This window comes from Falco punctatus (genome assembly GCF_963210335.1).
Source record: "Falco punctatus genome assembly, chromosome: 13".
Taxonomy (NCBI): domain Eukaryota; kingdom Metazoa; phylum Chordata; class Aves; order Falconiformes; family Falconidae; genus Falco; species Falco punctatus.
Window position 1 is genome coordinate 18,636,306 of NC_137593.1, and position 11,556 is coordinate 18,647,861.

At 42.0% G+C, this 11,556-nt stretch overlaps 2 protein-coding genes across 5 annotated transcripts in view; both read right to left on the reverse strand.

The window, feature by feature from the left end:
• The window catches only part of DAW1 (dynein assembly factor with WD repeats 1), a 35,973-nt gene extending 29,547 nt beyond the window's left edge, over positions 1 to 6,426 (reverse strand). For all 4 annotated transcript variants that reach the window (XM_080409514.1, XM_080409517.1, XM_080409516.1 and 1 more), the window contains exon 1: positions 58 to 6,426. The gene's annotated coding sequence lies outside the window, so the exon portion shown is untranslated. The remainder of the gene's footprint in view (positions 1 to 57) is intronic.
• A 517-nt stretch (positions 6,427 to 6,943) lies between these two features.
• CCL20 (C-C motif chemokine ligand 20) lies at positions 6,944 to 11,108 on the reverse strand. Its single transcript, XM_080409922.1, is given in 5 exon segments — positions 6,944 to 7,441; positions 7,730 to 7,807; positions 8,576 to 8,690; positions 8,945 to 9,134; positions 9,137 to 11,108. Coding segments are annotated over 5 exon segments (471 nt in total). The 5' UTR covers positions 9,197 to 11,108; the 3' UTR covers positions 6,944 to 7,413.
• Between the last annotated feature and the right edge of the window lie 448 nt (positions 11,109 to 11,556).

The following is an 11,556-nucleotide window of genomic DNA, read 5'->3' on the forward strand; positions in this document are numbered from 1 at the left end:
TGCAAAAAACCTGAATATAATATATTCATCTTACCCTCTCTGAGAACTCAGAAACACCTTTAATTTTTCTTTCCATGGCCCAGAGCGTAGGGGACTGAAGACCTTTTGGTTAAGGAGAGCTCTGTATCATCTAGTCAAGATGGCAAAGCTGACGCTATCAGGTAATTGCACAAGTATTCTGCGGTCAGGTTGTCTGAGCTGCAAGATGAAAGGCAGTGAGTTATCCAGATGCACCTAGCGAGGAAAATAGAAGAGCACTTCTCCCACATATACCTAACACACAATTGGGTCAAACCACTTTGAGTCAGGAAGAGGCAAAAAGCTCCTGACGAATAACAGGATTTCTAGTAAGTCTAAAATAGAATTGAAAAATATAAGTAGTGAAAGCCTCTTTGTTTTAGAAAACATAGCTACATTGAAGTGAAACTGTATTCATCTCACCATTGTTTATAACAAAAATGTCAAAATAACTCATTTGGGCTTTTAAGTTTCATTTTTCTAATGCCAAAATTCATTAAGCATTTCACATAAACCATCTTGTTTTCTACATATCTATATGACTTCACTCAATGTGGTAGCCCCATTGCATTATCTGTTTCTTGTTTTCTAAGTTTCTTTACCATCATTTTGATGTACTTCATATGGATGTGCAAAACAATACTTATGTGTATCATCCATTCATTGTAATTAGCATTAATACAGCACTAACCACTCTCACACCAGTTTGGAGGATGCTATATAGCGAGCAGATCTTTGAGATTTGCATTATCTCAGTTGTATCTCAGATTTGCATTGTCTCTGAAAGACATTTTGACCATTTATTCCCAGTTGTAACAACATGAAACATTCAGACGCCCACTGGAACATATATTTTTCAACCAGCTCTAGTAACTGTACATTTCAAAAGAGGAATCACTGTAGGAAGGCGTATAGCTAAAGTATTATTATTTTTCAGATATGCATGACAAACTTTTACATGAACATTTTGATTTGTATTAAGTACAGCTATATAACAAAGCTTATTCATACGTGAGATACTGCCACGTTGAGTGAACAGTTGAAATCACTACACTGACCACTCCACAGCTCTGATTTATCTGTCGTTCCCAAATTCCTATTTGCCTACATTGTAAGTTTGTAGTGTTCTCGCTAGCTTTGTGCCTGACCAACGATGCTGCAAGGATATTAAACTATTGCTTTAATCTTGACATTGTAAATGAAAATTTCACTGCAAAATGGACCACTTACTTGAACCCATCTCCACTGACACAACTCGGGTAGCTTGACTGGCCAGTGCATAGCACCTTGCTATCCTCTCCCCCCAGGTTTGAGTCTGTAGCTTCTTACAGATTTGTAATGTCTCTGCCCTTGGTACCTAATGATGCTATCTACTGTCACTTCCGTATTTGTTATATGAATTTTTGGTACAGTGTGTATCCCATTGCAACTCATGTTCCTTCTAGAACAATCTATGTTTTGATTAAATTTTATCATCCAGAAGATAGAGGCAGAGTCTAGTGCAATTTTGTCGTAACAGACCGTCCTATACATAAAATTTTTGCCTACACATAAATGTATTGCCTTGACTTATGGGCACATGGCCAGAAACAATCATAATTTGCATCACAAATGTACTTGACTCAGAAATGCGAAATACTTTGTCCTGTCTTTTGTACACTTTGGTGCATGTCTTCACTAATCATGGTACCCCAAGTGCAGTCGCAATGTTTCTTGCTTCCTAGCTTGCCTTATACTGTAGCTACATATTAAATGGATGTTAAATGGATCGTAACATTTAGGCCTTCTCACCAGGGAGCCCAAGTGCTGGGCCACACTGTTCCCATTTCCAGAAACTGGTTTGTCTCTCTTTCTGCATTCTTGCCATAAGCATGTCTTACCAAGTGAGGTATTCTTCACAGGCTGAGAAACCCCCAACTAACAGAAAAGCTTATCTGGTATCTTACTACAACTATCTACCCGTGTCTTCTCATTCACCATAGCACAGGAAACAGTTAATGTTAGCTCTTGAGCAAGCTAAGTATGCTCTGAAGCCTGTGGGCCATTACACCCATCTCCAGCAGTAAAGAAGTGAAGAAAAAAACTATAAACCAGATAGAGAGAGCGTACATATCTTCAACCTCAGCTAGAACAATTTTTTTCCACTGAAAAAGTGGCTCGAGATCATAATTTCTGATAACTGAAAGCAGTGTTCACTGCAAGAAACATGCCAATAACCCTCACTTTAAATTTCACTACTACAGCTGCCATTCAAAAACAGGAGTCAGATATCAAAACGTCATACAACTAGCTTAGATGTTAAAAGCTGTTGAGATGTTCTGTATGTTTTGTTTTCCAAGGCTTTCTCTGTAATTGTGAGGGCTAGAAAAAAGCATTGTGAAGCTTAGATTTTTAGGTAAATCAAGATACTCCAGGAGATAGAGTATTGTGAAACCCTGATACACTGGAATGCTTTGGACCCAAAGGTCATGCAAACAGATTTAACCAAGAGGTTAAGTTTGTAAACTAATACATGTAGGAATTAATTATATATTTAATGAACTTTAGTGACTGCATCTGACATGTTCCTTGGAAACCTTTCCAATAATAAGAATATTAACAATTGGAAAGAACCAGATTTAACAGAACCTGAGATACAGACTGATCCACAGAATAGAAACCCATAAAAAATCAGTTCCCGCTTGTATCAGTCACCTCTTCTGAGAGTCGGGTAGCTCCTTCTCCTTGGATTTTCATGTCCCTTTGCTGGCACTGTTAGTCTAGGAAAATCTGCCATGTACAATCCCTCTTTTACTCTTTTGTATGTCCAGCTGCATGGCTGTGATTGTAGATAAAACCCCTGTAGTATAGATTGTACGTTGTAAGTGTATCCAGCACAATTCTGTATATAGACACCATATAGACCATACCTGTTTTTTCAGGGAATCTCAACCCAGGCTGTCTTGTCTCCTTGATACAAAGATAGTGTAAAAAAAAAAAAAAATGAATTGTGTTTTCAATTTGAAATTAGGAAGTAGCAAAATTTCAGGAACACAGAAATGTGGATGCAGATGCTTACAAATAAAATTGTTACTTTATTTTGGGGGTATAACTGAAATCATATAAGCAAAACTGTAGAAATGCTCTTGTAAATTTAGTAACAACAATTAGCAATAGCATCTTAATCTCTACTTTTCCTGTGACAGATTTGCTTTGTAAGCATACAGTATTCTAAATTTTATCTGATGCTTTTACCTTAAGTATGTATTTCGGATTGTGTAATTTTTGAATAATGCTATAATTTCAAGGAAGTGGAAAGACTTATTAAACAAGTGCCTGGTTTTATTTACAGTAGCAGCTACATGAGCAATACACTATGCTTAATATATAATAGCAGCCACAGCACCCTATCTATTGTATATCATATTTAAAAATTCTAATGTCAGCAGCTCTTGATGAGCATTGACTGAAAGCTACCTGCACTTGATAACACAGAAGGAACAAATGCAGAATTCAAAAAGAAAAGAGTATGTACAAATAGGATTCATTAACAATATTCCAGCAGGCACAAGAATCACTGAGGACTAGTCTCAATACAGTGAGAGCAGGAGGCTTTGGAACTGAAGTATGAAGTTGTGCTGAGACTTTGAAGGGAAAGCTCTCACACCCATTACCTGAATGATACCCAAGCCATAATGAAAAGCCTCATTGGCACTTTGCAAGAAGAAAAAAAAAAAAAAAAAAAAAAAAAAGATAAATGGAATAGAAAAAGTCCCCAAATGATCATGTAATACTGCATCTCACATTATTCAACTAAATTGCACATGCTGAATTAGGAGATGAGGCCAAAGATATAAAGGAAGAAGAAACTTGCCTACAGAATGCAGAAGAGCCACACCAAAGTAATCAAGATTCAGGCTTTCCTAGAAATTATCATGATTTTCAGAGCCATCAGAACTCTTAATTGGCCACATAAGGTTACTTAAAAAATGCGCCTTCAATTTTTATTTTTTTTTCTTCCAGTGAGGTTGGTTTAAAAAAAAAAAATCAACCAGAATAAGAGGCACTAAAAAAACCTCCACAAATCATAGCTCTGAGGATGAAACATCTGGAGTTTTGTAGCAATGGAGCCATGGCTGATGAGGAAGGATGAGTTATGGAGGCAATAAAAAATTTTTAACAGACCCAGCCTGGAAGTACAAAGAGCTACGCACAGAATTTCACACATTGGTCTTCACTTTCTTATTTTGCTTCCTTCCTTTGAATTCACTAGCTTGGACTCCAGGCTTTTCTATACCAAGCTTATATACAGCTCTGGTTCCTAACTTCTCAACCAATGCCTGCCTGTTCCCAAGGTAAGCTTAGGGAATCTCACCTTCTGATGCTTTTAACATGAATCCAGCCATTGTGTCTATACCATTTTGTTGGTGCCTGATTTAGCCTGTGAGCTCTTTGAGCCCAAGCAGGAGTCCACACTAGTGCTAGAGCAAGCCCTGCAGGTTTGCTCAGAAATTAGGAGATTACCCAGTGGAACACAATAGGTAAATACTCCTCCCTGGGAGGCTGTTAGCTTCTCACATGGTATCCTTAGTATCAAGGACATGGAATCCACCTGCTGGAAATTTAAGCCAATTAATCTTGCTCCTTCAGAGCTTCACCCACAGACACCTGCCAATTCCCAGATTTGTAGTCACAAGCAGATTGCTTAAGTTCTAGCAAGTTTTGAAATCAAAAAGTAACAGCCTTACACTCATGAACACCATTATAAAAATCCAACACCTACCAGTTCCTCTCTCAAGGACACCAAAAATACTGTACATTTAAGTTTAAATTAAATTAAAACTAATGCTTCTTTCTCTATGACTAAGAGGTACTAAAAGCCAAGGCACAGATTTATCTCAAAGACTCTGGTGCTGACAATGAGAGGACTACACCTACACGGCCTACTTGGTCACATCCCTGAAGCCTTCGTGGGCCATGTAATAGTACTTAAAAAGCTGAGCAGCCTTCCCCATTCAACCTGCATCCACGTCCCACCTACCTACTAGTCCCATTACTTTTATCAGGCATCATTTGTACCGCAGTAATGTCTACAGACCTCCATCAAGAGATCCTGCATCAGGAAAACTTCAGTATGCCAGAAGTCACAGGATACTATAGAAAACACGTAAAAGGGAGGAAAACACTGCAGATTTCTCCTTTAGAGATAGTCCCTTAAGTCAAGAGCAGACTGTGTTATTAAAACCATAATCATTCTTAGTGGACAAGCCCTTTAAGTTAAGAGCAGACTGTTATCAAAATCATAAGCCTTCTCAGGAACAAACCCTATAACAATATGTGTAAGGTTTCTCCCGAATAAATACATAAACTAGTAAGAGAAATTCTCTCAAGTCTGAATAAGATGAAATTGAGCTGAGAACAGGTCTCCATGTTAAGCAAAAGCTTCATATATAGCAGCTCTCTGGGGAAAGGAAGGAATTATATCCTACAGACGTCATAGTACCCATAGGGCAAACAAAGTGAGCAGGGTGGAAAGTGACTTTAATGGATGTGACTACATTTGCGTAATTGTTACAGCTGGAGGCTTATATGCAAAGCATGTGGAGGAAAAGGTTATCAGGAGTAGTCAACATGGATTCACCAAGGGGAAACCACGCCTGCCCAGTCCAGTAGCCTTCTAGGATGGAATGACTGGCCGGGTAGATGAGGGGAGGGCAGTGGATGGTGCCTACCCTGACCTCTCAGCCAGGCTTTTGCCGCTGTCTCCCGTAACACCCTCCCAGGTGAGCGCAGGCGGTGTGGGTCAGGCGAGCGGGCAGCGAGGTGGGCTGAGAATGGGCGGGATGGCGGAGCTCAGAGGGCTGTGACCAGCGGCGCAGGGGCCAGCTGGAGGCCTGTAGCTCACGGTGTTCCCCAGGGTCAGTGCTGGGGCCAGCCCTGTGCAGCTCATCCATCAGCGGCCTGGGTGGAGGGGCAGGGGCACCCTCAGCCAGTCTGGGGGTGGTGCGGAACTGGGAGGAGCGGCTGGTGCACCGGGAGGCTGCGCTGCCATTCAGCCAGACCTGGGCAGGCCAGAGGGAACCTGGGGAAGTTCAGCAAAGGCAAGTGCAGGGTCCTGCCCCTGGGGAGGAGCAGCCCCACGCACCAGCACGGGCTGGGGCTGACCTGCTGGGGGGCAGCTCTGCGGGGAAGGACCTGGGAGTGCTGGTGGGCAGCAAGGTGCCCATGGGCCAGCAGCGTGCCCGTGTGGCCAAGGTGGCCAGTGGGACCCTGGGGTGCACTGGGAGGGCCATGGCCAGCAGGTGGAGGGAGGTGATCCCCCCTCTGCTCTGCCCTGGTGAGGCACATCTGGAGTGCTGTGTCCAGTGCTGGGCTGCCCAGGTCAGGGGAGACTGGGAGCTACTGGAGAGGGTCTGGTGGAGGGCTATGGAGATGGAGACTGGAGCCATATGAGGAGAGGCTGAGAGAGCTGGGAACATTTGGCCTGAAGAAGATTGAGATACAACTTAGTCAATGACTACAAATGTCTAAGGATGAGTGTCAAGAGGCTGGGGCCAGGCTCTTTTCAGTGGTGCCCAGCAACAGGACGAGGGGCAACGGGCACAAACTGCCACAGAAGAAGTTCCATCTGAATGAAGAAAAACCTCTACCTTGAGGGTGGCAGAGCACTGGAATGGGCTGCCCAAATTCAAAGGAGGCTGTGGGGTCTCCTTGTCTAGAGTAATTAAAAACCCACCTTGACTCGATTCTGTGCAACCTGCTGCAGGTGAAGCTGCTTTAGCAGGGGGTTGGACTAGATGACCTCCAGAGGTCCCTTCCAACCCTGACCATTGTGTGAATCTGTGAAAGGAATTAATTTCAAGGGGAAGTTACCTTTTTTAATTTTAAAAATAAACATATCACACAGAGTGCACATTTTAACATTTTTTTTAAACTCCAATTTCCATTTTTTCCACAAGCAGGCTTTATTTAACAATAGTTCAAGAAGTGTTCTAATGCTGACTACAGCTAAAATGAAACATTTTGGCACAAAACAGTGCCAAAGAAGTAACAAAATAAACAGAATAAATAACCCACTTTACACATGCTGAAAATAACAAAAATAACATGCAATAAACTTGAACAAATTTCATACTCTGTACAACAGCTTACGGTAGTAGTCCTTACTAAACAGAACTGTTATGTCACATTAGTAACATAGATGTATTAGTAAAAATAGAAGCTTTAACGAAATGCTTAATTCAAGCAAAAGAGTGATGCAATATGAATCAACCCAAGAAGTTCAACGGTTCCGAAAAAGCCAGAGATAGTGGTGAGGAAGCACACATCAATGTACAAGATGATGATCCCAACCAGGAGATTGAGCCTAGTGGTGCTTCAGCCACATCTGTGTTTAGTTCCCTGCTGGAAACCATATCACATTGACATCTTCTTGAGCTTATGGCTGTTAAAAGAATGAAAGAACATACAGATAATGAGCTCAGCCACAGATCAATTACAGGTTTCTCTCCAAGATATAGTACTTCCTGAGAGAATAGCTCAGGTAGAAAAAGGGAAATATGATGTGGTGGTCCCTGAGAAGATTCTAAAAAGGAGTAGTCACGTCTGACAGGAGATGGAAAGACAAATGTTTATTATTGCCGTGAGAAGGGGCATTCAGCAGATGTAAGAAACAGGCTTTCATACATGCTCTGTTTTCATCAGCATAGTATTCAGATTTTTAGATTCCTACCTCAGGAACAGAAGATGCTTCTTCACCCAGCCCTCCTTAGGATTTACACAGGCATTCAGCCCGCTGTAGGTGTGGAAACTGGGGAGGAAAAAAAAAATAGAGATCAGTAAATAATTAGAAATCTCTGCTAGTAAATACTGTGAAGATATCTTTGGTCAAAAACATGTGTTGCAGTTACTTTATATAATAAACAACAGCAACTGCTTTTGTAAATGCCGGTTAGATATGGGATGCTCCACAACCTCTCCAATGCTATATGAACAAAAAGAAACAGCTAATGAAATTTAAATGTTATCGCTGTGTCAGTCTCACAGATCATATTTTGCACCATAAAGTTGTGTTCAATTTATTGGAACTAGTGAGACAAAGAACTTTGTTGGATGCCAGAAATAATTTGTGAGGCTAAGGAGACCAGTTGCTGTCAAACTATGGTGACAGATCAACATTTACGAGAGCTAAAATCTTATGGAAAAAACAATTTCGATCTCTGAATTAAGCAAACTCTTGTCACTTATGTGTCTGTTAACAGGTTTTGGCAAGGGAGCACCATGTGTTGGCTAGAGTGGTCCTTAGCTGGAGACAGAGCATGTCTTTGCAGAGCTGATTCCTAAACAGTCAGATTTATTATTTACATTGTATACCTGTCCTATCAGTTAGTAGTCCTTTATCAGCAAGAAGTTGTATCTTTTGTTTACAGATACAATATACAATTTATTCATTAAATTTAACGTTTTGAAAAGGCAAGAAAAATGATGCTTACAATGTTCAAATCATTGTTTCTGCCCAGACATCCTAAGGTTAACGCATGTCAGAAAAAACAAGAGGATCTTCTGAAAAGCAACTTACATGATTGCATGGATGTCACAGACTTCACTGGAGAGCTGTTCAGTATAGCCCTTTAGGGCCCACCGAGGCAGACGCACTTTGGTGTAAGAGAGACAGCAATCCTGGTTGCTGTGTGCTGGAAGGAAGGAAAACAACAAAGTAAATAAACCCCATCTGGACCACGGTGCCATGCTGCCTAGGGTACTCACTGCCCAGCCACCTGACTATCCCAGCTCCCTGGCAACAGAAGAGGAGCACAAGGCAGCATACTTAGCTGAAACAACTCCCTTCCACCTCACCCTTGTCCTGCCACACACCCCAGCGTGGCTGGCACGCTGCAGAGTGGCACCGAGAACCACTCCCTGGGGCGGAACGCGTAAGTTCACTCACCTTCAGAGGTGCCACACAGGAGCAGTGCCAGGAACCCCAGCAGGGAAACCAGGACCAAGCACTTGCTGCTAAAGCCAACCATTTCTCCTCCACACAGTAGCTGTGCTCTGGTGAGTCCCTCAGTTGCTGCCTGCTTGTCCTGCCAGCCGTACCGCACCTCCACCTGCTTATAAAGGGGTTGCAGGAGCCGCAGGAATTCACACGCGGGCGGGTTCCGCTGTCATCAGCGGGTTTCCCCATGGCAAATTCCATTGTGCCCAATTCGGCCCCAGCACACCTTCCTGGTGCTATAATGAGAGATAACAGCGTGCTGGGGAATATTTTTTTTTTTTTTAAGTAGGTTAGAAGATTCAGCCCAAAAGAAAAGGAAATAAAAGGCTGTGAGGTAGTGGTTCTGTGGGTGAAGTATGTGTATTTTTAGGGGTAGGAGTGTGGGTTGTGAAATGAGGAAAGTCAAATGTAGGTAACTCTTGATGTTACCTACAGAAACTGCGTATTTGCTGTGCTCTACTTTAATAAGCCAAACTTGGGGGCAGAGGGACGTGGGCCTAACCCAGCCAGATTCATTTCAGTGTGGCATGTTCACAGGAGCTCAGTAACTACCTGCAATGATACCAGAACACTATATTAATATTTACTGGTTGGCCAACACAGCAATATCAGGCTTTCCGGATTACTGCTTTGTGAGATCTAGACTGTAGTATTGGTGGGGACGTGTGAGCAACATCATTGAGTATACATGGAAATGGGTTTCTTTAGAGTTTCTTTTACCATATATTCATTGCCATCACCTTCTGCCAGTTTGTTACACATCTGAACTATTTAATCTTAAATTAGGTAAGTTAAAATAAATTACATAAGTTAAAAATAAATTTAACAGAGTTAGCTTAAAAGCAACTTGAAATGGGGTCTGGATTTTCTACTGAATCTGTACTGTCCAGAGTGGATTAATACTGCTTCATAAGCAATAGCTGTATCTTGTTACTTTCCCATGCCAGCCTGTACTCAAATATTGTGACTCCTGAGCATTCCACTAAATCACACGCTATCTTAATGCTGCCTTGCATGGCTCAGGAAAAAACCCTGGAGAGAGGCTCTGACATCACTGCAAGTACACTCTTTGAGGTGCTGCCGAAGGCTGGTGCTTTCCAATGCCATTGTGACCTGTGTGATGAATGTGGTGGCTGCAGGCCAAGTCCTTGTCAGCTGGTGTACACAGAAGCTGCTACCAGCTCCAGGCGGTTATAGAGTAACCCGAGCTTTAAGTAGCTGCTTTTAAGGTAGCACTCAGGGACATGGTCATAGCCAGTTCAGAATTACATTCCTTCTATTTTTCAGCCTGCCAGTACCTCTCACAAAAGGTGTGTTCCTATTATTTCTTCCTAGAAATGTAAATAACTCTAGAGTAGATTGTTATTCAGAGAAATTAATTTCTCTATATAATAATCAGAATTCAGGGAAACTCGTACGGCTAATGTACATATGAGCAGCTTCGCAGCGCACATGGCATTGCATATGTTGGAGGTGCTTCTCCTCAAATCCACTGCCATTAGACAAGGCACAGGGGAGGAGGCAGTAAAGATCCCACGCTGTGATGTACACTTCTTTTTATGACAGCTTTATAGATCATATTGAAACACCACAAATATATAAAGATCAATGCTCTCAGAATGCAGCCATTTCTGAACTGTTTTAAGACTGTCTGTCAGCATTAGGCAATTGTTGTGGTTTAATCCCAGCTGGTAATCGAGCACCACACAGCCACTCACTCACTCCCACCTCACACAGAGGGATGGGGAGGAAAATTGGAAGGGAATGTAAAATTTGAGGGTAGAAAGAAGAACAATTTAATAGTCAAAATAGAATAGAAATGAAAGAACAATGATAACAATGATGACAATAACAGTTAAAATGAAAAGGGGAAGGGAAAGAATAACATCCAGAGGGAAAGGGAGAAAGGAACACATGGTGCACAATGCAACAGCTCACCACCTGCCCACCGATACCCAGCCAGTCCTCGAGCAATGACCTGCCCCTCCCAGCCAAGCCCCCAGGTATATATACAGGCGTGATGTCCCATGCTATGGAATACCTCTTTGGATAGTTCAGGACAGCTGACCTGGTGGTGTGCCCTCCCAATTCCTTGTGCCCCTCCAGCTTTTTTTATTTTAGCAAGGCCTGAGGAACTGAAAAGCCTCACATCAAAGCCAAAACACAGCCCCACCCTAGCTCCTAAGAAGATAATTAAGCCACCCCAGCTGAACCAGGACAGCAATGATACAAAATAGCTAACTAGAAAGGTAACACCTGAAATGACTGGTTTGGCTTGATAGCTTTTTCCTTTCCATAAAGATAATAGTTAAACCTGAATCACGTATAACTACTTCTAGATTGGCAGGTATCAAGAAGCATCAGACTGGCCATAAGAATTCTCTATCTTCCCCATCAGCACCACTTTTTTATTTTAAAACAAACAAAAAACACCCCAACTGGCTGTTCGGTAACAACCTGGGATTTTTTATTTACTCGTTAATTTTTGAGCAGGAATTTACACCGTCCGGTCTCTACCAAACAACTGCCATTAAGAAGATATGAAAACTGGGCATTAGATT